Here is a 23815-nt window from a genome sequence, read left to right as displayed (position 1 = left end):
GTCTTGGCAAACCAATGCCATCTTGCAGAAATGCCATCGCAAGCATTTTTATTCCTGCAGGCAACTCTTTGCATTTGATCTGGCTCCCACACTCACATTCCACTGAGGACCTTCCTTTGCATGGACCAACCCTGCTCCCGTCCCCACCCCTTCTGTCCAGCCCCCACATAGCCCTCCCTTCTGCTTTTTTTTCTTTTTTGGTTCACACCCAGAGATGCTCAGGGGTTACTCCTGGCTCTGTACTCAGGAATTACTCCTGTCTATGTTTGGAGAACCATATGGGATGCTGGAGATTAAACCCAGGTCAGCTGCGTGCAAGGCAAATGCCCTACCCGCTACACTATCACTCCAGCCCCTGTCCTCCCTTCTGGACCCTGACCCTCAAACATACTTCCACATCTGGGGGGGCTGATTTTGCCTCCCCTGAGTGTTCCTTCTCACACCTTGTGATAACATATGAGCAGAAAGGCAGAACAGGCAGAGTTCTCACTTGAGAAGACAACTCAATACTAGGCCACCAGCAGATCCCTGGGAAATTGGTTGAGCTTCTTCTCTTTCTTCCCATGACACTGGGACCATCTCCAGGAAGTCCCAGCTTCCTTTTTCCTCTAGGGGACAGAGAATCCAGGGAGGTTTCCTCTAAGGAGAAGCACTGCAGCTGCTGTTTCTCATCTCCTGGGTGAGGATGGTTACAAAGGAATCTTTGAAGGGGATTCTTCTCTGAGATTGGTACCATGAAATGTACCCCTCACATCTCTCCTATGGTGGCACAATTTCCTTGTGATCATGCTCATGGTCAAGTCACCCCCACTTTCCTTCTTTCAGGCAAGGCCACCAGCCAGGGTCTCCTCTGCTAGGAAACTGGGGTTGGAGCACTCAATCTCCATGCACTTACTCAGTTTTTTTTCTAGTGGTCTAAGACTTTTCTATCCATCTTACTTGGTTCCCTTTCTTATTTCCGAGCATCAGACCTAAATCCTCATCTGGTGTATCCGGGGATCCTTCTCTCTAAGAAAATTCTTGTTAACTAATTTCCTGCATGTGAAGCCCTGCCTTGAGTATGTGAGGGCAGAGAGAGGGCAGAGAGAGCCAATTAGATAAAGTTTTCTCCCACACTCTGGGTTTGTCAAATAGGTGAAATGAAAATAGATGGAGAGGTGGGTCTAGCCTACAACAGAGCTCATGGCTTGGGTAGCTGCGAATGAACTGGATTTTAGTCTACCTTACCCTGTGGCCACAAGGATATGACTGTAAATTTATGCAAAGTTTGGTGCTTCACACCCCCTAATTGGAGATCTCTGGGCATAAGACCCATTTTAGCAGTCTAGTCTGGTCATTCTAATGTATATTCATGTTTGAGAGCCACTGGATACACTGGTAAGATTGGGGGGGGGGATTTTCTCTGATAGGGAGGAGGTGAAGGTTTTTAACATTTCCTAGGTCACTGTGGAGAAGGAATTGATTAGTTTTTGCATAGGGACAGTTCTGTGTAGCTTGGGCTGGCAGCCAGGCAGGGTGGATGGTGCTTAACATGGTTCTGCTGTAGGTGAGTTTAGCAAGGGTAAGTGGCTGTGCTCTTAAGTGGATCAATTCTTGCTTCAGAGGAAACCAGAGAACTGGGATGTCCAAGAAAGACCAGTGCTGACTGCTGGGACTTCTTGTGCACCGAGAGACCCAAAGGAGCTCTAGTCCCCCTGACTATTCTGCAAACAGCCAAGTTATTTGGTGTGTGTTGCTTCTGGTGGCTAGAAGTCAATAGGAGCCTCCGGGAAAGGAGCAGGGAGATTCTGTAAACATTTTGCCCATCAGGAACAAAAATAGTCATCTTATTACTTCTTGATATTCTAAAAAGAAGCTCCACTTTCTGCTCTTGAGTTCTCTCACCATCAAAGTCAACAATACAGAGTAGTCTTGAAAGTTGACCGAAGGACCCATAAAGGCCCTTGAGTCTTGGCCTCTAGTGCTGGCTGTCAGGCCAGGCTGCCATGTTCTTTGGTTCTAGATTTTTTTTCCATAGTGGTGGTGGGCTCAGGTAATCTCTATGATGGAGCACCAATCTCAAACTTTTCTCAGTGAAGAGTAATTCCTAAAGGAAGTCATTACACTGCAATCCTCCAGAGGCCAGGGAATATGTCTTGTTGACCTAAGATTTCCAGTGTTCGTTGAAAAGCCACGATGTAAGCTCACAAGGGAATCCCACTTTCCATTTTATTAAGTGAGGTAACAAATACCTAGACCAATGCCAGGCACACAGCAGTGACTTCAGAAGAATTAGTGGAACAAATGAATGAATCAATAAGTATGTGACTGACCAAATAAAACTTGAAAGTACAGATCTAGGACTGAGAAGCAGGCCTCTGGGGGAGTAATTTAAGTGAGAGGATAGTAGTTGTTACTTGACAATAAGAGTCATAGACGGCTCCACTCCAGTGAAAGGTAGATGGTGGGAGAGTTTTCTTCCTAGGGGTACCTTGTGTTGGAAGTTAACACAGAAGCCAAGCAGAGGAAAAAACATGAAGGACACCTCTCAAGAGCACTGATTTACAGGGCAGATAAAGGGAACCAAGAGGGAAACTGAAGGTCCCACTGAGTTGAGATATAATTGGGAATTTGGGGAGACCTAGGAAATGCAGAATTAGGAGAGCCTGTGTCAGAAGTGACTGTGCCAAAATCCACTACCAAACTTGGGTTAATTACAGAACCTCATTTGAGGTCCCCCCGTCCCTTGATGGACTGGACACCTTTGACAGAAAAGAAAGGCCACCACAGAGTCACCAGTGATAGGAAGAGATTTGTAATGGTCAGGGCTCAGCCCTGGGAAGTGAGGGAGGGTGACGTAGAATGTCCAGCACCCCAACCTACAACCCTATGCTCAACATTAGAGTGGGAGGCTGGAGTCCATCAGTTGGCAAACCGGACATGAGAGAGTTACACGGGGATGAAGCAAGAGAGCTCTGAAGCTCCACGAAGCCTTCCTCTCCTCCTGAAGGGCTGAGAACCGATCAGCCATAGATCCCAAACACAGACTCAACAAAACTGAAAACACGAGCTCTAAGTGCAACCACTGATGCTTTGTACTGTGCCTGTCAAGGTGACAGGTAGGAATGGGGTGGGGCTTGGGGTGGGGAGGGAATATGGGACACTGGTGGAGGGAAGTTGATACCGGTGGTAGGATTGGTGTTATAATATTAGGTGCCTAAAACCCAACTCTAATAACTTTGTAAATCACATTTCTTTAATAAAAAGTGAAAAAAGTATACACGAACCCTAATAAGATTGTTAAAATAAAAATGAAAAGGAAGAACTGATCACATATAGGAGAGGAAGACACCTAGACAAGTAGAATCTAATGTGGGGGTAAAATGACCCAAGTCAGACAGATGCAGGGTTAGCATCCAGCTCATACCGGACGAGGAATACTGAGTGTTTTTGTCAGTCTGAGTAGAAAGTCTCATATTACACTGAGCACCAGTGTGGATGTTCTGGAATTGAGGGCCAGAGAGGTAGTATAGGAGGTAAGGCTTGGATGCAGCCAAACCCTATTTGATTTCTGTTGCCTAATGTGGTTACCTGAGAACTAAAGGGTGTGGTGCACCTCCCCTCCCCCGCAGGGGATAATTAGGAATTGATGGTCTCATTCCTAGAGAAATCAGCCTCAGACTAACGGTTGCTCTACTCTTCATGAACAATGCTTAAAAATGAGCTTACAATTAATTTTATTATGTTCCAGAAATTTGATTATAATATTCCTTTAACGTGGAATATTATAGTTTCTTTGGGTGCTATTTTATTATAGTATAGTTTGGCTTGTCCAAGAGGGGAGTTCAAAAATGTTTGTTTTGATACAGAAAGAGCCCACAGAATAAGGTAAAAAAGGTAAAGGCCCTCCCGTTGATCGTCGATTTGCTCGAGCGGGCCCAGTAACGTCTCCATTGGAGACTTTGTTGTTACTGTGTCTGGCATATCGAATACTCTCGGTAGCTTGCCGGGCTCTCCGAGAGGGGCGGAGGAATCGAACTCGGGTCGGCCATGTTGGCCGCTTGTAAGGTGAATGCCCTACCGCTGTGCTATCGCTCCGGGAAAGACTATTTACCCAATACCCATCTGATAAAGGATTAATATCCAGGATATACAAGACACTAGTAGAATTGTACAAGAAAAAAAGTCCAACCCCATTGAAAACTGGGGAGAAGAAATGAACAGAAGTTTCCTCGAAAAGGAAATACAAATGGCCAAAGGCACATGAAAAAATGTTCCACATTGCCAGTCATCAGGGAGATGCAAATCAAAACAACAATGAGATATCATCTCACACCACAGAGACTGGCACACATTCAAAAGAACAAAAGCAACCAGTGCTGGCGTGGATGTGGAGAAACTCTTTCGCTGTTGGTGGGAATGCCCACTAATCCAGCCTTTCTGGAAAACAATATGGACACTCCTTCAAAAACTAGAAATATGACCCCACAATACCACTCCTGGGAATATATCACGAGGATGCAAAAAAGCACAGTGGAAATGACATCTGTGCCTGTATGTTCATTGCAGCACTGTTCACAATAGCCAAAATCTGGAAACAACCCAAGTGCCCTAGAACAGATGACTGGTTAAAGAAACTTTGGTATATCTACACAATGGAATACTATGCAGCTGTCAAGAGAGATGAAGTCATGAAATTTGCTTATAAATGGATAGACATGGAGAGTATCATGCTAAGTGAAATGAGTCAGAAAGAGAGGGACAGACATAGAAGGGCTGCACTCATTTGTGTAGTATAAAACAACATAACATGAGACTGACACCTAAGGATAGTAGATACATAGGACAGGTAGATTGCTCCGTAGCTGGAAGCTTGCCTCATGAGCAAAGGGGAGAAGGCAGCTGGAATAGAGAAGGGATCCCAAAGAAAATGATAGCTGGAGAAATCGGTCGGGATGGGAGATGTGTGCTGAAAGTAGATAAAGGACTAAACATGATAACCTCTCAGTGTCTGTATTGCAAACCATAATGCCCAAAAGTTGAGAGAGAGTATAGGGAATATTATCTGCCATGGAGGCAGGGGGAGGGTGGGAAAGGGGGGTATACCAGGGATATTGGTGGTGGGGAATATGCACTGGTGGAGGAATAGGTGTTTGATCATTGTGTGGCTGTAACCCAAACATGAAACTTGTATATAGCTCATGATAATTCAATGAAATTTAAAAAAATGTTTGTTTTCAAGACACAAGATTATCAAACACATAATGAAGTAAAATTCACAGCACTGACATCCAATAAAAAACATATCAGGCATGCAAAATCATGAGACAAAATGTTCATAGAAACCAACTCAGAAATAGTATACACAATATAGAATTAATAGAAAGATATATGAACATAGTTTTTATATCCATATTCTATATATTCAAGAAGGTAGAAGGGGGAAAGCATGTTTAGTATGGCTATAGGAGATATAATTATCTAATTATATCAAATTAAACCCATTTTGAGAATGTAGAGATAAAAATGTAATATCTGAGATAAGAACACAGTACATAAAACCAACAGCAGTTTAAATCCTTAGAAAAAAGTTTAGTGACAAAGACATGGCAATAGATCATACAAAATAAAACAGAAAAAAAGATTGAAAAAATAGTGAACAGAGCATCAGTGAATTGTGGAACAACTTCAAGCATTGTAGAGTTTGTTTTTTTATTTATTTATTTTTTGCTTTTTTGGATCACATCTGGCAATACACAGGGGTTACTCCTGGCTCTGTTCTTAGGAGTTACCTCTGACGGTGCTCAGGGGACCATATGGGATGCTGGGAATCAAACCTGGGCTGGCTGTGTGCAAGGCAAATGCCCTACTCGCTGTGCTATTACTCCAGCCCAAAGCATTGTAGAATTTGTATAAATGAAGTATGAAAGAGAAAAGAGCAGAAAATATATTTGAAATATTATGACCAAAAAATAGCTATATTGAGGACTCGATGAATCTAAACCAATAAGAGCCTAGTGAAAGATATAAGAAGAAAGTTATACACCACAATAAAATTCCTTAAAGTTAGAGACAAAGAGAAAATCAGAAGAGCAATTACAGGAAAGAAAGATACCTATAGAGCAGACAGGTGGAAATGTGTCCAGAGTTCAGAGGAATCCTCTGAAAGGCCCCTGGCCTCCTGAACACTGCTTGGGAGACACCTCCTACCCCCGAAAAAAAAGGAGCCAGACTCCAAAAGGTACATGCTGTGTAATTCCAGCCGCAGAACCTAAAGGTAAAATTATAGTCAGAGGAACAGGTCAGTGTTTGCTCTCAGCTGGGACTTGGAAGTGAACTTGATACCAAAGGGAACATTGGGGGATGATACAGCATTTCTTTGCCTTTATTGTGGTGGCTGTTTTACAATTTTTCAAATGAGTCAACAATCATAACTATATCCTAAAAAGGGCAAGTTTTACTTTACGTAAAAATAGAACTTAAAAAATAAGTAAATCCAGTAACAGTTTATGTGTTCAATAAAAAAGCTCAAAAAAGTGGTTTATGTTCCTGTAAATCATGAATTTATCTCTACTTCTATTTTGACCCTGAAGGGATATTTTCCTATAGTTTATACACTATACTGACTGGGAGAAGAAAAACAAATGAAGACACCTGGTGGTAAAGGGGTTTTATACACGCGTGTATACACACACACACACACATACACACAAATACACACACACACACCTTTTTTTTTTTTCAGAGGTAGAATCCAGGGTCTCATACATGTAGGCAATTGTTCTACTGCTGAATTATGTCCCTGTTCCTTAGAAAGTGAGTTTTTGTTTGTTTTTGTGCCACAACAGCAGTGCTTGAGGCTTATTCCTGGCTCTGTCCTCAGGGATCACTCCTGACAGTGCTCATTGGACCTTGTGAAATGCCTGGATAGACCTGGGGTTGGTTGCAATCAAAGAGATAATACACAGGGTGCAAGACAAGTGCCTTAGTCTTTGTATTATCTCTCTGGCTCCAACAGAGATATTTAAAAGCAAATGCATGATAAGTTATACATATTTTCTTGCCTTTGATCTCTAAGTCTTCTGTTGACATAGTTTAGCTGGAAGAGAACCATGATTCAGAAAGCATTTCTTCATCTAAAAGACCATTTGACAAGCCACTGGGAACATCTCCCATGGGTCAGGTGTTCCTAAAATGGTTTCTGGACTTGTTTGTTTTCTTTTTGTGCTGTCCTTGCTTATTATTATTGTTCTTAGCCTCTGTGCCCTGGGTTGAGTGCCAAGTACATTGTATCCCAGTATGTTCAGTCTTCACCACAGTGCATGAAGTGGTTATGAGCACACTTTATCTAAGAGGAAACCGTGACCCAGAGATGAGAGGTTGCTTCACCATCAGGCTCAGAGATAAGGATTTCCACCCCATTTGGGCCATCAAGGCTTGTAATGGTGCTTCTTTAGGCAGATATCTTTCACTTCTTCCTTTATTTTTCTCCCCACTTTGTTTTTTAGGCCACACTCAGCTGGGCTCAGGGCTTACTCTTGATTCTGTGCTCTGGGATCACTCCTTGAGGGATTCGAGAACATTTATGGTTCCGTGTATTGAACCCAGGTTGCAAAGCATGCAAAGCAACACCTCACCCCTGTCCTATCTCTTTGGCCCTACTCTAGCTTTTTAAAAGTCATATCATGTCATGTCATATCATGTCATGTCATTCATTTATTCATTCATTCATTCAAGATTCACCAGATGTCTGTAATTATTTCAAAATCCATTCATTTATTCAAGATTCATCAGATGCTTGTAATTAGTTCCAAAGCTGGTCATTTTTAAAAAAAGTGTTTATAGGAAAGTGAAATAAAGTTTTACCAGTGCACAAAGGGGCTTGTGCCTCCTGCACTAGGCCAACAGGAGTTGGTGAAGGAAGACTCGGTGTTCAGCTTATTCCTGAAGTGCTCCCTTCTTTTGAAGAGAGCTGCTGCTCTAGTCAGTTATCAGACTTGCCTGGAACTGTGCTTGGGGGAGTCACCTGCAAGTGGGGACTTTGCTTTCTCCTGAGTCTTTCCATCCTTACCATGATGCAAGCAGGAAGATATCCTTTTCCTCATGATCATCACCATCATCCTCCTTTCATGTCAGAGATAAGAACCAGAATCTCAAAGAAATAAATAAACGCATCCCATTTCATGTGGTTGGGAAATGTGAAAACTCATATTGCAACCAGACTCATATATTTCAAAATTTAAGTCTTTAGCCACTAAGCCAGAATATACGAGGTCAGGGCCATAGAGTAGAAAATCCAGTCAAGAAATACTCCCTGGGGCCGGAGCGATAGTACAGTGGGTAGGGCGTTTGCCTTGCACACTGTCAACTTGGGGTATGATCCCCAGCATCCCATATGGTACCCTAAGCACTGCCAGAAATAATTTCTGAGTGCAAAGCCAGGAGTAACCCCTGTGCATCGCCAGGTATGACCCAAAAAGCAAAACAAACAAACAAACCCAACAAAAAAAGAGAAATACTTCCTGAAATTGAGTGCAGGCAGTCTTGGGAGAATCACAAATGGACAGAATGGACAGAAAGGGTCAGGAGAAGAGTTGGTGTGTCTCCCCTGCGGGAGTTATGTCCAAGGACGTTTTGAGTACAGGCTCACTCCATCCCCAGCAAGACTTTTGGAGACTAGCTTATTAGCATCATCATCTCCATTTTGGTGATGAGGGTGATGAGCATTAAACTGGATGCAGTTCAATTGGAATCGCAGATTAACAATAAAGGAGTTTTGGGGATAATTATGTCCAAATACCATACACATAAAGGTAAAGGTAAAGGCCCTCCCGTTGTTCATCGATTTGCTCGAGCGGGCCCAGTAATGTCTCCACTGGAGATTTTGTTGTTACTGTGTTTGGCATATCGAATACATCACGGGTGGCTTGCCAGGCTCTGCCGTGCAGGCAAGATACTCTTGGTAGCTTGCCGGGCTCTCCGAGAGGGGCAGAGGAATTGAACTCGGGTCGGCCATGTTGGCTGTGTGCAAGGCAAACGCCCTACCGCTGTGCTATTGCTCCAGCCCACACATATATCAATTTTTTTTATCTCTTATAAATTTAACTGGGATGCTCCCAGTGATGATTTTCTCAATCTGACAACACTTCTGGGAAAGTAAGTCCTTTGCAAGGCCACATCATGAGAATAGGGTAAAGCAGGGACAGGATGTTAATGTGACTAAGAGCTTGCGATCTTGCCGCACAACCACACTAGCTGCAGGTAAAATTAGAAGGAAACTCAAGCATCCGGGAATCAGCTCTAGGCACCAAAAGATCTCAGTTAATGAGGGAAGCAAGTTTTCTAGGATTAGATCATTGTGTGTGTGTGTGTGTGTGTGTGTGTGTGTGTGTGTGTGTGTGGTGAGTAGGGGTGGGGTGGAGCTACCTCTCCTGCAGCTGACTTGACAACACAATCAGATACCTTGAAAAAGAGGAAGGAGGAGTGGGTTAGTGGGGGGGGGGGACTCTACAGTGACTCTGCACTTATTGGATGACACCCCAAGGAGAGTTGCAGAACTTTTAGAATTTCCTCAGGCCTCCCTGGGACGCTCAGCTCTGGCTTTTCCTTCCTCTGTATGTATGTGTGTGTCTCTCTCTAATTTGTCTGTGAGCTCCTTTGCAGGATTGGGACTGGACATATCATATGTAGCCAGGCGATGATAAGTAACAGGGTGACATTCTGAGAAATGTGTTCTGAGGCAATATTGTCATCGTGTGGTCACACATATATAGACACACATATCTAGACAGTGTAATTGACTATAGACCTAAGCTGTATGCAAAAACCCTAGTAGGATAAAGGCCCTGCATATAGTTTATAATTGGCATATAGTTTATAATTGGATCTATTGTTGACCAAAATATCATAAACTAGATGTTTGTATGTTTGATACATAGTAGCTCCTCAACAAATTATTGTCTGGGAGAAATTTTGCAAAAAAATATAGCAAGATTATGTGTGTGTGTGTGTGTGTGTGTGTGTGTTTGGTGGGGGGTGGGTGTGGGTGGGTGGGTGGGTGGTGATGGTTTTATTTTATACCCTAAAAATATTTTAACCATTTCCAAAAAATGACTTATTTTATTTTATTTTTTGGTCATTACATATTTTTTTCCGCCACAGTTACAAAGTTGTTCAGGATTGAGTTTTAGTCATATAGTGTTCCAATGCTTATCTTTTATTTGGTTTTTAAATAAAATTTCTAAGGGAAGGATGTGGATTTCTTTCCTGCTTCTCAAATCTTTTGCTACTATCTAGGCCCTCATGAAGGAACAAAATGATAAACGGACACTCAGAATCCATGAGATGGTTTGGGATTTGGCTCTAAGGGCATATTTCTAAGCACTGAAAGACTTTAGTGCCTGATAAGGCGGTCTTAGGTTACTATCTCGTTTCTCTGTGGTCTCGGCTACTCTGGTGGTTTCTTTCCTGGTGACTGCTCATCCAGGCATTAGACTTTATTATTGTAAGCCCTCAGCATCAGCAAATAGCAAGGCATCAGCAGTTCTGTTTCTTTAAAGAAAGAGAATAAACTTCTTGAACAGCTGGAGGTCAGGGACCTCCCTCACTGTGACTTTATCTCTCAAGGACCTCCAGTAGGGCCTCTTGCATGTCACCACTTTTGTTTCAAAAGTCTGGGCATGAGCAGCTTCTAAACAAATATATGCGCTGGTATTCCCTTTAGAGTTCTGCATGGACTATCTGCCTGTGAAACGGATATAAAATAGGTGTCTCACGTGACCTCAGTACAACCTGTCTATCAAAGCCAAAAAGTCGGTGCTTGAAACAGTGGTTTCTCTCAGATAAGGATTTAATGTCCCCAGGGTGAGATACAACATTTTCACAAATAGTTTTCAATGGAAATAATTTTTTGATCATTCTTTTAACCATTTAATGGTAACAAGCAGTCACTGTCTCTGTCCTCCCATTGTTTATCGATTTGCTCGAGTGGGCCCAGTAACGTTGTGAGACTTGTTGTTACTGTGTCTGGCATATCGAATACGTCACGGGTAGCTTGCCAGGCTTTGCTGTGCCGGTGAGATACTCTCGATAGCTTACCAGGCTCTCTGAGAGGGGCGGAGGAATCAAACTCAGATCAACTGGGTTGGCTGAGTGCAAGGCAAAAGCCCTACCTGCTGTGCTATCACTCCAGCCCTATAAGCAGTATAAAACACATTATTGTGGGACTGGTATGGGGCAAGCTTGAGAGGTGGTTGGGAAAATGGAGACCGTGGTGGACGGAAGGTGGCAGTAGTGGTGGGACTGGTGTTGGAATATTTAATGCTTGCAACAAATCATCATGAACAATCTTGTAAACTATGATGTTTAAATAAAGTGGGAATAAAATAAAATCAAACAGTGGTTTCAAATCCAGAGTCTGTCATTTGCAACCATTGCAGTGAATGGCAAGGAATAGAAAATAGAAAAGTATTCTGAACATACACACACACACACGCACACACACACACACACACGCACACACGCATACACCATGAATTAAAGTAAATGTATAGAATTTGATAACATTGATCTTAACAATATGAACTAAGCACACTACCCTCTGAAATAATAAAAGTTTTGATCACAATTGAATTCACGAGCAGCCCTTTTGTTCACCTACTCACATTCTTAGCCCCACTGTGCTGGGGTACTAAGGTCATGCCGGTCATGTTGGGGGCCTCTAAGAACCATACTTGGTGATGCTCTGGGGAACCACGTGGTATAGAGAATCAAACTAGGGCTGTGTCCTAATGGCTATACTCTCTCTGGCCCAGTGCAAATCATAATGAGAGAATAACATGTTAAATTTAGATAACAATTCATTCTTCATGGAAAATAATATGTTCTCCTCCCTCTCCTGCCTATGTTAGAATTTATGCATTTATTTCAGAAGTTGGTGGGTAATTTAAAAAAATTCTGCATATCTATATTTTCCAGATGATCCGAGCTGATGCTGGAGCGATTTTCTGCCTTGAATCAGGTAATCTGAAAATGATTTGAAAAGTAGGCCAGAGGGCTTGAGTGGAAATGTCTTTGTCAATGTGTCAAAAGGGTGACATTTGCTGTACCCCTTGGTGGACGGAAGGCCATTCCGGATATCACGCTTCCTCCCGAAGAAGGATGGACACATGTCAGCAACTCCAAAATGGTCTTACGCTCCCGGAAATGTCCTGGGATAATCAGATCTTGTTTGTCATTGCTCTAACATGTGAGAAGTGAGATACAAAGCCACATAGAGGATTGATCACTTTCCTGAGCCAAAGGAAGGAAACCTTTTGAGACATTTAGTATGTTTGGAAGATGAAGATAAAGAGAAACAGCCTTTCGCCCCAACGAGAGGATAACAGAATTTATGCACTGGCCTTGATTTGTACGTGTTAAGCATTTCTGGTTTTGACACCTAACAGAGAGAAAGGCTCAGATATGCAGGCATCCTTACTGGCTCTGTGGCACAGTGCAATGACATGAAACCCACCAGTGAATTTGAATGGTTTGTCTGCTGCTCATGTTTTATGAATTATCCACTGTTAAAGCCACCCTCAGTGTCTGGCAGGATAGTATGGGCATTAACACCTTGCCAATCCCATCTTAATCCCCAGCACCACATATGATCTTCCAAATCTAGCCAAGTGATTCCTGAGCACTGAACCCAGAGTAAGTCCTGACTGCTGTGGCGTGTGTCTCAAATGCCCAAACAAACTAACCCACTATTCAGAGAAAGGGTGCTTTGTTTGCCCTCCTTTTTAAATCCAGGGGCCATTTTTCTTTTTTTTACCTCATTATCATTTTTATAGTGGTTCCCTCATCATTATTCCATCAGATAGTTTTATAAAATACCTTCTTTGTCTCATACACGTTGACAACTACCTTGAGCTATATTAATATTTTAAAACAGCTACTGAAGTTTTTGCAAGTCAGTTCCTTTGCAAGTTAGTTCCATGTCCACTTGAAAGGGCAGTTAGGGGTAGGCAAAAATTAGTTCATCCAAACTGGTAATGAAGAAACTGGGTTCACATCTAGAACTTCTGATCACTGGCCCAGGTTCTTTTGTCCTTTTGGCTGGATTCTATGTTCATCAGGTTGGACATGTTATGTGACTGTGGTGTGGACGAAACCTTTACTGGTCTCTGGTATGTATATTGAATAACTTAGTACTCAATTTATTTTCATGGGCTAAAAAGGTAAAAGAACATCCCAAGGTCTCCCACTCTGAGATGTCTCTCAGAAGGGAACGTGAGCATGACCACCTTAGTGCTAAGAAAGTTCCTGAACCATGGAAGTCTGACTTCTGAATCATTTTATTTGGCTACGATCGACTCAGAAATTGGCAGTACCAACTACCCAGAGAAACTGAGGCAGCAAAGTCAAGAGAGAAAAGAGTCAGAATACTCTAGGATAGTACTTTTCCTGGTCAGAATGAACCAGGCACTGACTACTGGAAGAGTGAAAAGGAGAAACTCATTTTTAAAAAGCTCTCTCCTCTCTCTCTCTCTCTCTCTCTCTCTCTCTCTCTCTCTCTCTCTCTCTCTCTCTCTTTCTCTCTCTCACTCTCTCTCTTACCTCTCCACTCCCCAATTCAAATAGTGGGACAGGGCAGAAAGACAGCAGGTTTTGATTCAGATTGTCTTAAATTTCATTTGGCTCCATCACTTACCAGCTCAGAGGAAACTGTCAGGAGCTATTCAGACTCTCATTCCCCACAGGTGAAATGGGATAGAAATGCTTAGCTCAAAATGTTATCTAAAGGGTTAATCAGACAATGAAGAGCAAGTATCTCTCTAGTGCCAAATGCCATTAACCTGAATGAATGAAAGCTATCACTAATGTATTTGTTAGTTAAAAACAACACCACAAATTAATGGTTTTGTGTTTTCAGGAGAGATGCCAAGTTATGTGGAACTTGTATTTCCACTTAAAAAATTCTCCATATTACTTTCCATAGAGGTTAAGCCAGATGGCATTCCTACCATCAGTGGATGAGGGGTCCTTTCTCACAACAAACCCGCCAACACTGGCTGTTTCCAGATTCTCACAGACGTGCCCACTTATGTTTACCGCTGCACTTAGTACAATAGCCAAGGTATGGAAACAACTCAAATACCCAACTACAGATGAGTGAATCAAGACGTGGTGGCATATATACCACCGAAAAGGAGAAAGAGAACAAAAGGGAATGCCCTGCCACAGAGGCAGGGTGGGATTGGAGAGTTGGGGGGTGGGAGGGGTACTGGGATCATTGGTGGTGGAGAATGGGCACTGGTGGAGGGATGGGTACTCGATCATTGTATAACTGAAACCTAAGCACAAAAATTTGCAATTCTACAACTGTACCTCATGGTGTTTCACTAATAAAAATTAAAACAAACAAACAAAAAGAAGTGGTGGTATACATACAAAATGGAATACTATGCAGCTCTAAGGAAAAACAAAATGATGCAATTTGCAGCAACATGGACAAAACTACAGAATGCTGAGCGAAGTCAGAAGGAAAGGGGGCAGATACAGAATGCTCTCTCCTATGTGGGACTGAAAGATACACAGACAGGTGTAGGGAAACAAGGGCCAAAAGACACATGATGGGAGAACATAATCCACAAAATTGAGTTGGGACAGGGGAGAAGAGGAAGGGATGCTTGGGGGAGGGAGATGGATACATTGGCGATGAGTCTGGGGTTGGGAATTAATGCTGTAAGGAATAATTACTAATGGTATTTTAAACCCCCAAATGAAACAAACAAACAAACAAACAACCTAACAACACAAGGCCAAAGAAACAACCTAACAACACAAGGTAATACAGCAGGCTGGGCATTTGCCTTGCACGTGGCCCAGCGGAGTTTGATTCTCAGCACCCCAGATGGCTTCCTGAGCCCCGTCAGTCCCTGAGCATCACCGAGTGTGGCCATCCAAGATGATAAAACAAAACAAAGCACAACACAACAGCACAGCAGAAAAGCAGATGGCTCTGGGGTAAACCTGCTGCTGTGCAGGTGTGAGGGGGCGAGCTGGAATCTCTGGAGCAGCTAACGGGCATGATCTTCTCAGCTCTGCAGTCTGTGATCCCCGCAGCCACAGGATTTCCAGCTGCATCCTGGCCAGCTGTGTATGAGCAGCCACGGTGCCTGCCCCCCACCCCTGCCCCACCTCAAGCATCACCTCTGAAAAGATGTGAGGGCAGAAAGCTCGAAGCACTTGGGCACCTGCCTTGCATGCACCAAGTCCCGAGCTCAGTCTTTGGCACGGCCCAGTCCCCGAGGGACACAGGGTATGTGTATAGCACCATGAGAAGAACCAGGCTGTGGTCCTGGTTGGCCTCTGGGATTGCTGGGGTGGCCTTGGAGACCCTTGGGACCACTGGACATGAGCTTTATTTGAGCATCTAACCATCAGGCTTGGCATTGCTGGGCCAAGTGGTGCCTGGAGAAGCCTCTAGACTCCCAAGTATTGCTGAGGAGGTCCCCCAACTCCCTGAAAGAATTATAGGGAGCACTGTGGCCACAAGTCTCTGATTTCTGGAGAGCAACTCAGGTGAGCCTCACTGCACCCCCTGATGAATCCTACAACCAGAATGTTCTCGAATGCCACAAATTAAGGAGTGCAGTCCCTGATGAGCACTATAGCCCACTCTGCCACCCTCATGGGCACCACAACCAAGGGTGCGAGCAACAACTGGGCGTGGATGTGTGTGTGTGTGTGTGTGTGTGTGTGTGTGTGACCCCAGATCATTTCAATAACAGCAACAACAGAAGGAACGGAATGAAGGAAAATACATTTACAAAACAAATGGCAAACTCCACAAAGTGTACAACCCCCTCCTCCCACAGCAATCCACTCCCCCTCCCACCCACACCATCAACACCACCACAACAGCAGCAAACATAACAGGAAGACAGTGTGAGGCATGCAATTTGGGCTAAGGAGATCAGCCAAACAATCTAGGTATTTCTACATGTTATAGAACACAAATGGCTATGTTTAAAAAAATATGCAATTTTTAAAAATTTGCAAACTGGGACCAGAGAGACAGTACAGCCGGTAAAATGTTTGCCTTGCACATGGCCAACCTGGGATTGATCCCTGGCTTCCCATATGGTCCCCTCTGCACTTCCAGGAGTAATTCCTGAGTGCAAAGTGAGGAGTAATCTCTGAGAATAACCGGGTGTGGCCCACACCACCCATTCCCCCCCAAAAAAAGAAAATTTGAGAGTGTGCTTACTGTTTATATTACTTTAATTGAAAGGAAAAAAAAAAAGCTGGGGCTGGAGTGATAGCACAGCAGGTAGGGCATTTGCCTTGCACGCGGCCCGAGCCGGGTTCAATTCCCAGCATCCCATATGGTCTCCTGAGCACCGCCAGGGGTAATTCCTGAGTGTAGAGCCAGGAGTAACCCCTGTGCATCGCCGGGTGTGACCCAAAAAGCAAAAAAAAAAAAAAGCCAAACAACAACAGAAGAGAAGAGAATATTTTTTCCCTTTCCTCCTTTTAGGTGAAAAACAAATATATATATAAAAGAAAAAAAAGAAAAATAAATATAAACACATGAATTAAAAGGCCTGATTTTCTTTTTCTGTCAACAAGAGGGAATTGACATCGTTTGCAGGGTGTAGCAAGGACTCCACCACTCCTGAGTATTAAGCGCTGGAATCAGAACAAAGGTTCCATTTCAGTGAGTAGATGCTCCACTTGCTCACAGGGGTTCAAGTAAACTGTGGACTCTGACTTAGTTAGTGGTTTTTCTCACAGTGGAATCTGCCCTTGCGAGTCTCACATCGCATCTTACAACTTAAATTGTTAGATGTTTAATGGTGATTTCTGCAACCAAGCAATAACTAGGGTCCGGGAGATGCTGTCATAAAAACTGGTTCTTAAAATCACCTTCTGGTTTATAATAGCCCAGCATTCTTATTTTCTCTCTGGAATATTATCTTTTCTCAGAAAAATGAATTTTCTTCTTTCCCTTGTCCCTTTGGTCCAGCTTGCCCAGGCCTGCTGTTAAAGACAGATTCTCTAACTGGAGGAGAATATAAAGGCTGAAACAGTAAGAGCAAGTTTCTCATGGAGTTGAATTATTTTTTGGGGGGGGTGTCACACCTGGCCATGCACAGGGGTCACTCCTGGCTCATGCACTCAGAAATTAACTCCTGGCGGTGCTCGGGGGACCATATGGGATTCTGGGAATCAAACCCGGGTTGGCCGCGTGCAAGGCAAACGCCCTACCTGCTGTGCTATCACTCCAGCCCCAAGGAGTTGAATTTTTTTTTTTTAATTTTTAGAAAAAGGTATGGACAGATTCCTTTGCATCAGGCCTCAGTCATTTCCCTTTTCCGTGAAATGGGACATTGAAGCAAGCCCTGAGTTCAAAGGCCGGCTGCACTTACCCATGCAGTCTGGGCCCCAGTGTCCGGGGCAGCACTGTGGCTGCACATAGTCCTTCTTGCAGATGTGGCGGCACCCAGGGAGGGTTATGGTATATCCTCTTGGCCCATTTATGAACCTTGGAGATAAACGCAGGACGTGAGCCCACGGTCAGAGAAAAGCAATGAGCTTGGGGTAGCTGGATTTCCCTATGTGTATATATTTTTCCTTACATTTACCTATATAAACATTTTTAAAAGCTCATTGAAAAAAATAAAATTTGCATTATCAAATACAATTTAGCTGTTTGATATTTTGGGGAGGTCATACCTGGTGGTGCTTAGGGCTTACTCCAGGCTCTGTGCTCAGGGTTCACTTCTCATGGTGTTTCCTGTTTTAGCATACGTTAACTTTATTTTAATTTTTATGGGTTGTTTAGCATAACTTGGAAGTTCATTTTTGGGGATTCTGAATTACTCAAGTAAAGTTTCCCAAAATTGATGGTAATGACTTCAATGCTTTATGCCATTTCAGCATATGACATGTCTGTAATAGATGATATAATACAGTGAGTGAGTGACATTTGGCACAATTTTATCAAGGGAGATAAAGTAATGAGTTCCTTAGAATTCTTTCTGCATCAGCTGAAATGAAATTCTGGAAAAGCAATCTATGGAGGTTAAGAACCATTCTCCATCAACAAGAATTAAGATCTCTTTCTATGGAGGGCACATTCCAGGGTTTTACTTTACTGCACCAAGAGACAAACCTTCGTAGATATCATTTCTTTCAATGGACTGTTCAAGTGAGTATGACAGGGGGTTCAAGGTTGCATTCTCAAGCAGTGGTGAAATGCCAGTAGGATCACTGGAATTATGGGCACTCAAGTTGGAGACAAAATTGACGACTTCTTTGTAAGCTTGATAGTACTAAGGGAACATCTCTTAGAAAGATGAAGGGGAAGAGTCAAAGGCAAAAGCAAACATTCCCTCAGGAACCAGCCTTGGGATTGTTCCAGCATAAATGAATGATAGGACGGAATCTTCCATTTTAAAAGGGAACTTGGGTGCATTTATCTTGTTCTGTGTGTTTGCAGATTGTATGTGTGCAATGGTGGGGGTAGACATATATAGAAATAAATGTTTATTTTGGTCATTAAAAAATAAGTTCCAGCTACAATTTTTTTCATTTTTAATAAATCCAACATAAAAATTTAAATCCAAACCTAATATCTTTTCAATATTTTCAAGAGAAACCGGTTGAAATGTGTGATCACTTTGGTAACATATTTTGTTTCCTTCTGTCAAATACTGCCCATGTATTAGTTCTAGGTCAGTGAATGTTGGGAAACTTCAGTGAAAAGTTATTTTAGGTTTAGAACAGAGAACAGTCACATGAAGTGAATCTTATCAGTGAGGTAGAGCAGTGTTGAGGCTTACATTTACACTAAACAAGATATTATACTAATTTTTCCTGAGTAAGAAACACACTAATTGAGGGCTATTGAATTCTAAATTAGTAAACTGAGTAAATGACAAAAAAAAAGTGCTGCACTTGAGCTGTGTGACTACTTCCTGGTGGGTAAAACAGTTGCTCGGTCTTCTGGAGGATCAGCCTTCAATGATGAATTTGAATCACCAGAGAATTATAGGAAGAAACTGATGGCACATAATGTGAAGAAAATCCAATTTATGTCTCTTCCTTCTTTGGGTTCTCACCAGTGTTGGGGATCACAGCTCGTTAGTAAGATGAGGAACTGACTTTTAGCATATTTTTAGTTTGGGCTGGGTATAATATAAGAATGAGGGAGAAAATCAAGGAAATGCTTGTCTTTAAAAATGAAATTTTTCAGTTTGGGTAGATACTCCCTTGAGTTCAAAAAGCTCATTTTTTTCTTACCAGTATCTGCAGTCTTGAATCCCAAAAATGCCTTTGGTAATTTTGGTGTAGCCATCAGGGCAGTTGACTGCAGCGTTGTCTGAGCAGGCTTGGCACTCGGTCTTAATCGTAAGCATAGCCTTCTTATCACATCTTTTTGCCTAGGTAAACATTAAAAAGATATCAAATCCCACTCTCGGAGCCAGGTTTGACAACCTTTCCACTGGCTTCATGTCCTAGAAGGACATGGGTGGCCGTGAGGTCTGAACATCAAGATCGGTGGGATGCTTTACGTCTTTGTTGGAAAGGATGTTGGAACGAACAAGAAATGTCACCAAGCTGCTTAGTAAATGCAGGAGCTACTTGTACCACTCATTTGTGAAGTGGGGTAATGGAGTATCACTATATTTATTTACCTAAACAGAGTACCAAAACTATACCGTAGAGTTCTCTTTGCAATAGGAAATTTTTTTTTTTCAGGACTACTCAAGTCTAATTGGTCACAAACCAACAGGTCACAGTGATAATCTTTCAGCAGTGACTGCACAGGGGTATTTGGTCTGCATGCTAAATGCTGAGGAACAAATTGTCTACTCCTCAGGCATTTGCAATTTTTTCTCTTTCAATCAGGGCCTTACCCTGAAGTGCTCGGAGACCACCAGAAGATCGAACTCAGACCTCACACATGCTAGCCACATGTTCTGACATTTTGAACTATATTCTAATCTAAACCTTGCAGTCTTTTGGATAGTTATCTTCTTCTTCTTTTAAACTTTTTAATTGAATCACTGCAAGACAGACCCTTACAAAGCTATTTATGATTGGATTTCAGTCATACAGTATTCCAACACCCATCCCTCCACCAGTGTACATTTGAAGTACCAGTGTCCCCAGGTCTCCTCCCATTACAACCCACCCCCATTCTCTGCCTAACTCTATGGCAGGCAGTTTTCTTCTCTCTCTCTCTCTCTCTCTCTCTCTCTCTCTCTCTCTCTCTCTCTCTCTCCTTTTGTTTTGGGCATTGTGGTTTGCAATATTGTTACTGAAAGGTTATCAAGAATATCCCTTACTTACTTTTTTGTTTGTTTGTTTTTTCTTTTTTTCTTTTTTTTTTGGGGGGGGGTGTCACACCCGGACATACATAGGGTTTACTCCTGGCTCATGCACTCAGGAATTACTCCTGGCAGTGCCCAGGGGACCATATGGGATGCTGGGAATAGAACCCAGGTCAGCCACGTGCAAGGCAAACGCCCTACCTGCTGGGCTATTGCTCCAGCCCCCTCCCTTACTTTACTTTTAACCCTCAGATCTTGTCCAGCATGATCATTCCCAGATATTATTGTCTTTTTGCCTAGGCAAACATGAAAGAGATATCAAATCCCACTCTCGGAGCCAGGTTTGACAATGTTTCCACTGGCTTCATGTCCTAGAAGGACATGGGTGGCCGTGAGGTCCGAGGTCTCTTCTCTATCTTACCTACCCTCAGCCCCCCCCCCCCACACTTGTGGTTAGTTCCAACCATTGATAGGGAAGCAACCCCAATGAAGTAGTAATAGTTAAAGATATCAATGCTAATCTTCCTAAAAGAAGATCTTCTGCTATACCCCAAACACCTAGGACAGTGTCTGGCTCAGTAAATATCTGGATTGTAGGAAGTCAAAAAGACACATTAGAAATAGACAATTATCAACATTGGGGGCTAGAATGAACTCTTGTGGTGCCAGGGATCAAACCCAGGACCTCACTCCTACGAGCTAGTGCTCTACCACTGAATCGCATCTCCAGCTGAACCGAAATGAAGGATGCAGCCCACTTTGGCTCTGTCTTCTGGATCACTAATTGTGGTTCTGGTACTGGTCTTGCCAAATAGACTTTCTTCCCTTTCTCAAGTCTCCTTCATTCTCACATCAAGCTTAAGATAAAGTCACTTTGTACAACAGAGACAACTGGAACTCAGGAGCCAAGAAACTCAGCTTGGAGTCAAGTTCTGTGTGTTGCTAAGTGAGGCCACGTCTTACCCACTGCTGCCATCTACAAAGGGCAGAGACAGACCCATTTTGCAGGTTTTGAAAATTTTGGGTCATCTCTCTACCTTTTCCACTAGCTGACCAGAGGCACCCACTTTTGTCTTTGCTATTCATTTAAAATCCCCTGCAGGAGCGGTTATGGAGATAGAGCACACACCTACCATGTTCAATCCAATTTGATCTTTGACTCTTTATGGACCCATCATCAGAGGCCTTAGCACTGGTAGGTCTGAGCACCACTGGTCCCAAGTACCCCTCCAACTATGATGGGTAGGGCCCCTTCTACAAAACAATTAAAGCAAACAAAAATCTTGTGGGAAGGGAGCACAGCAACAGTTGTCAGAAATGTTTGTGCTTTTCTGTCTTATCTTTTCTTCTTTTTGGGTCACATCTTCTCCTTCTTCTCCTTCTCCTCCTCCTCCTCCTCCTCCTCCTGCTCCTCGACTCTCTGCTCAGAGATTATTCCTGTCAGTGCTTGGGAGTTCATGTTTAGTGCCAGGGATTGAACTAGGGTTGGCTACATGTAAGGCAAACTTTTACCCCTGTACTATCTCTCAGTCCCCAGAAATACTTGTTCGACAAACAAAAGCCACAGTTCAAACTTGCCCCTATCTAATCTCAGCAGCTCCTGACTTGGATGCCTCATCAAGATCATTCATTGTGAGAAGCAGAGTAAAGTCATCAGGAGAAAACATGGTGCTGATAAAATTTTCCTCATACAAGTGACCGGAGAGATAGAAAAGTGGGTAGGATGCTTATCTTGCATGCGGCCAATCTGAGTTTGATTCTGGGCACCACATATAGTTCTCCTGAGCCCACTAGGAATGAACCCTGAGCACAGAGTCAGGAGTAAACCCTGAGCACTGTGCCTAAAATGTGTGGCAAAAAATGATGCAGAATTGTATTAAGGTATTAAATTATCATTAGTTTGGGGGCCAGACTGACTGTGCTCAGGGATTATTCTGGGCTCTGTGCTCAGGGATCACTTCAGGTGGTGCTTGGGGGATCCTGTCCAGTACCAAGAATTGAGCAAAAGTTGGCTGTGTGCAAGGGAAGTTCCTGACCCCCTGTTTATCCCTCTGGCCTCAAGGTTTTATTATTCATAAAGCAGGACTCATAGCTTGTGAAACACATTTCCAGTATATCACTGGGCTGGCCCCACACTCACTCCTCTGGCAGCCTCTACAGCTGGCCCTGCGGTAGGCATGATTCTGCTCTGGTTCTTGGATGACAGCTTCCAGGAGGCTGATGGAGTGACAAGCAAACTGTTGTGCTTCTTCAGGGCTACCGAGTCGATTGCCCTGCGTTCTTTCCTTATAATTTATGGCAGGTAGAGAGGGAAGAATTTCTGGTGCCCTTCCTGTGTAGCTCAACTATTTAACACCCATCCTGGAATTCCCCAGCATTTCTTTGCTCATCACTCTCCAGCCAAAATTATTTTCTACACTCACAATGGTACAATGTAATTGCAGTTATAGTGACGAGACGATTCAAACAAATCAAAAACAGGAGACTCAAAACCACAGTAGAAGGAAGAGCAATGCGGGGGTTGGGGGGCTGGAGCGATAGCACAGTGGGTAGGGCGTCTGCCTTGCATGCGGCCGACCCGGGTTCGATTCCCAGCATCCTATATGGTCCCCTGAGCACCACCAGGAGTAATTCCTGAGTGCATGAGTTAGAAGTAACCCCTGTGCATTGCCAGGTGTGACCCAAAAAGCAAAAAAAAAAAAAAAAGGAAGAGCAATGTTAGCACTAAAGTCAGAAATCCTCAGAGAAGGTGTTAGCCCTGGAGTAGAAACAACTGGATTACTAGGAAAATGGTGCTATCCCACTGAAAGCCTTTTATTCCACAAGCTCTCTCCTTTAGAAAGATTTTGCCAAGGACAACAACAAAGGTTTAGAATAACCCAGGAAAACGAACTGATAAAACTCATATGAAAGTCTCATCTTACCTGCTCTGGCGTTTCAGTCAGGGCACAGAAATTCTGCACTACCAATCCAAGAAATGAAAGAATTAAAATTTGTAGCATGACGAGGAAATATTTGCTCCTTCTTCGTGCCAGGCACCTGTCAGAACAATTTAGCTATTTGAATGCAGTCTCAAGAATTCCCAGTGAATTCTTTCTCATTTCAGTGTTTACTTTTAAATCTGTTCCTCTCCTGCGCCTGGATGGAACCAGATGTTATCTGAGACCTCGCCGGCAGGCAGGAAAAATGGCAAATCCTAGGGTCGGGGGTGAAATTGACCACTCTCCACTCTATATTGCTGAATGACAGGAAATCCTGACAGGGCTGAGGCGGAGGCACCAACTGGAATTTCTGTGCCTGGTGGAACTCCCAAGAAGGAGCTCCTGCCTTACGCTGCTCTGCCTGGTCCGCCTCCAGGCCTGCCTACGCCCAGACCCACTGTCCTGCCCACATTTACACAAACACACCACGGAAAACTGCAGCTCTCTCTGAATGCAAAGGTACCTGCTCAAAAGTGAGGCTCTAACCTGTCGGCATTCCCCCTGGCTGGGCACGGTACCTGGTGGGTG

At 43.3% G+C, this 23815-nt stretch overlaps 1 protein-coding gene across 3 annotated transcripts in view; it reads right to left on the bottom strand.

Moving 5' to 3' along the window:
* STAB2 (stabilin 2) overlaps positions 1 to 23433 on the bottom strand; it is a 171007-nt gene extending 147574 nt beyond the window's left edge. For all 3 annotated transcript variants that reach the window (XM_056116349.1, XM_056116363.1, XM_056116356.1), the window contains exons 1-3: positions 23231 to 23433; positions 19273 to 19412; positions 17397 to 17512 (exon numbers count right to left, since the gene is read on the bottom strand). In XM_056116349.1, coding sequence (XP_055972324.1) covers positions 17397 to 17512; positions 19273 to 19412; positions 23231 to 23308 — 334 coding nt within the window. In that variant the 5' untranslated portion in view covers positions 23309 to 23433. The remainder of the gene's footprint in view (positions 1 to 17396; positions 17513 to 19272; positions 19413 to 23230) is intronic.
* Between the last annotated feature and the right edge of the window lie 382 nt (positions 23434 to 23815).

Source organism: Sorex fumeus, unplaced genomic scaffold (genome assembly GCF_029834395.1).
Source record: "Sorex fumeus unplaced genomic scaffold, SorFum_2.1 ptg000003l, whole genome shotgun sequence".
Classification (NCBI taxonomy): domain Eukaryota; kingdom Metazoa; phylum Chordata; class Mammalia; order Eulipotyphla; family Soricidae; genus Sorex; species Sorex fumeus.
The sequence above is the reverse complement of the archived record's forward strand: the minus strand, read 5'-3'. Positions and strand labels throughout refer to the sequence as shown.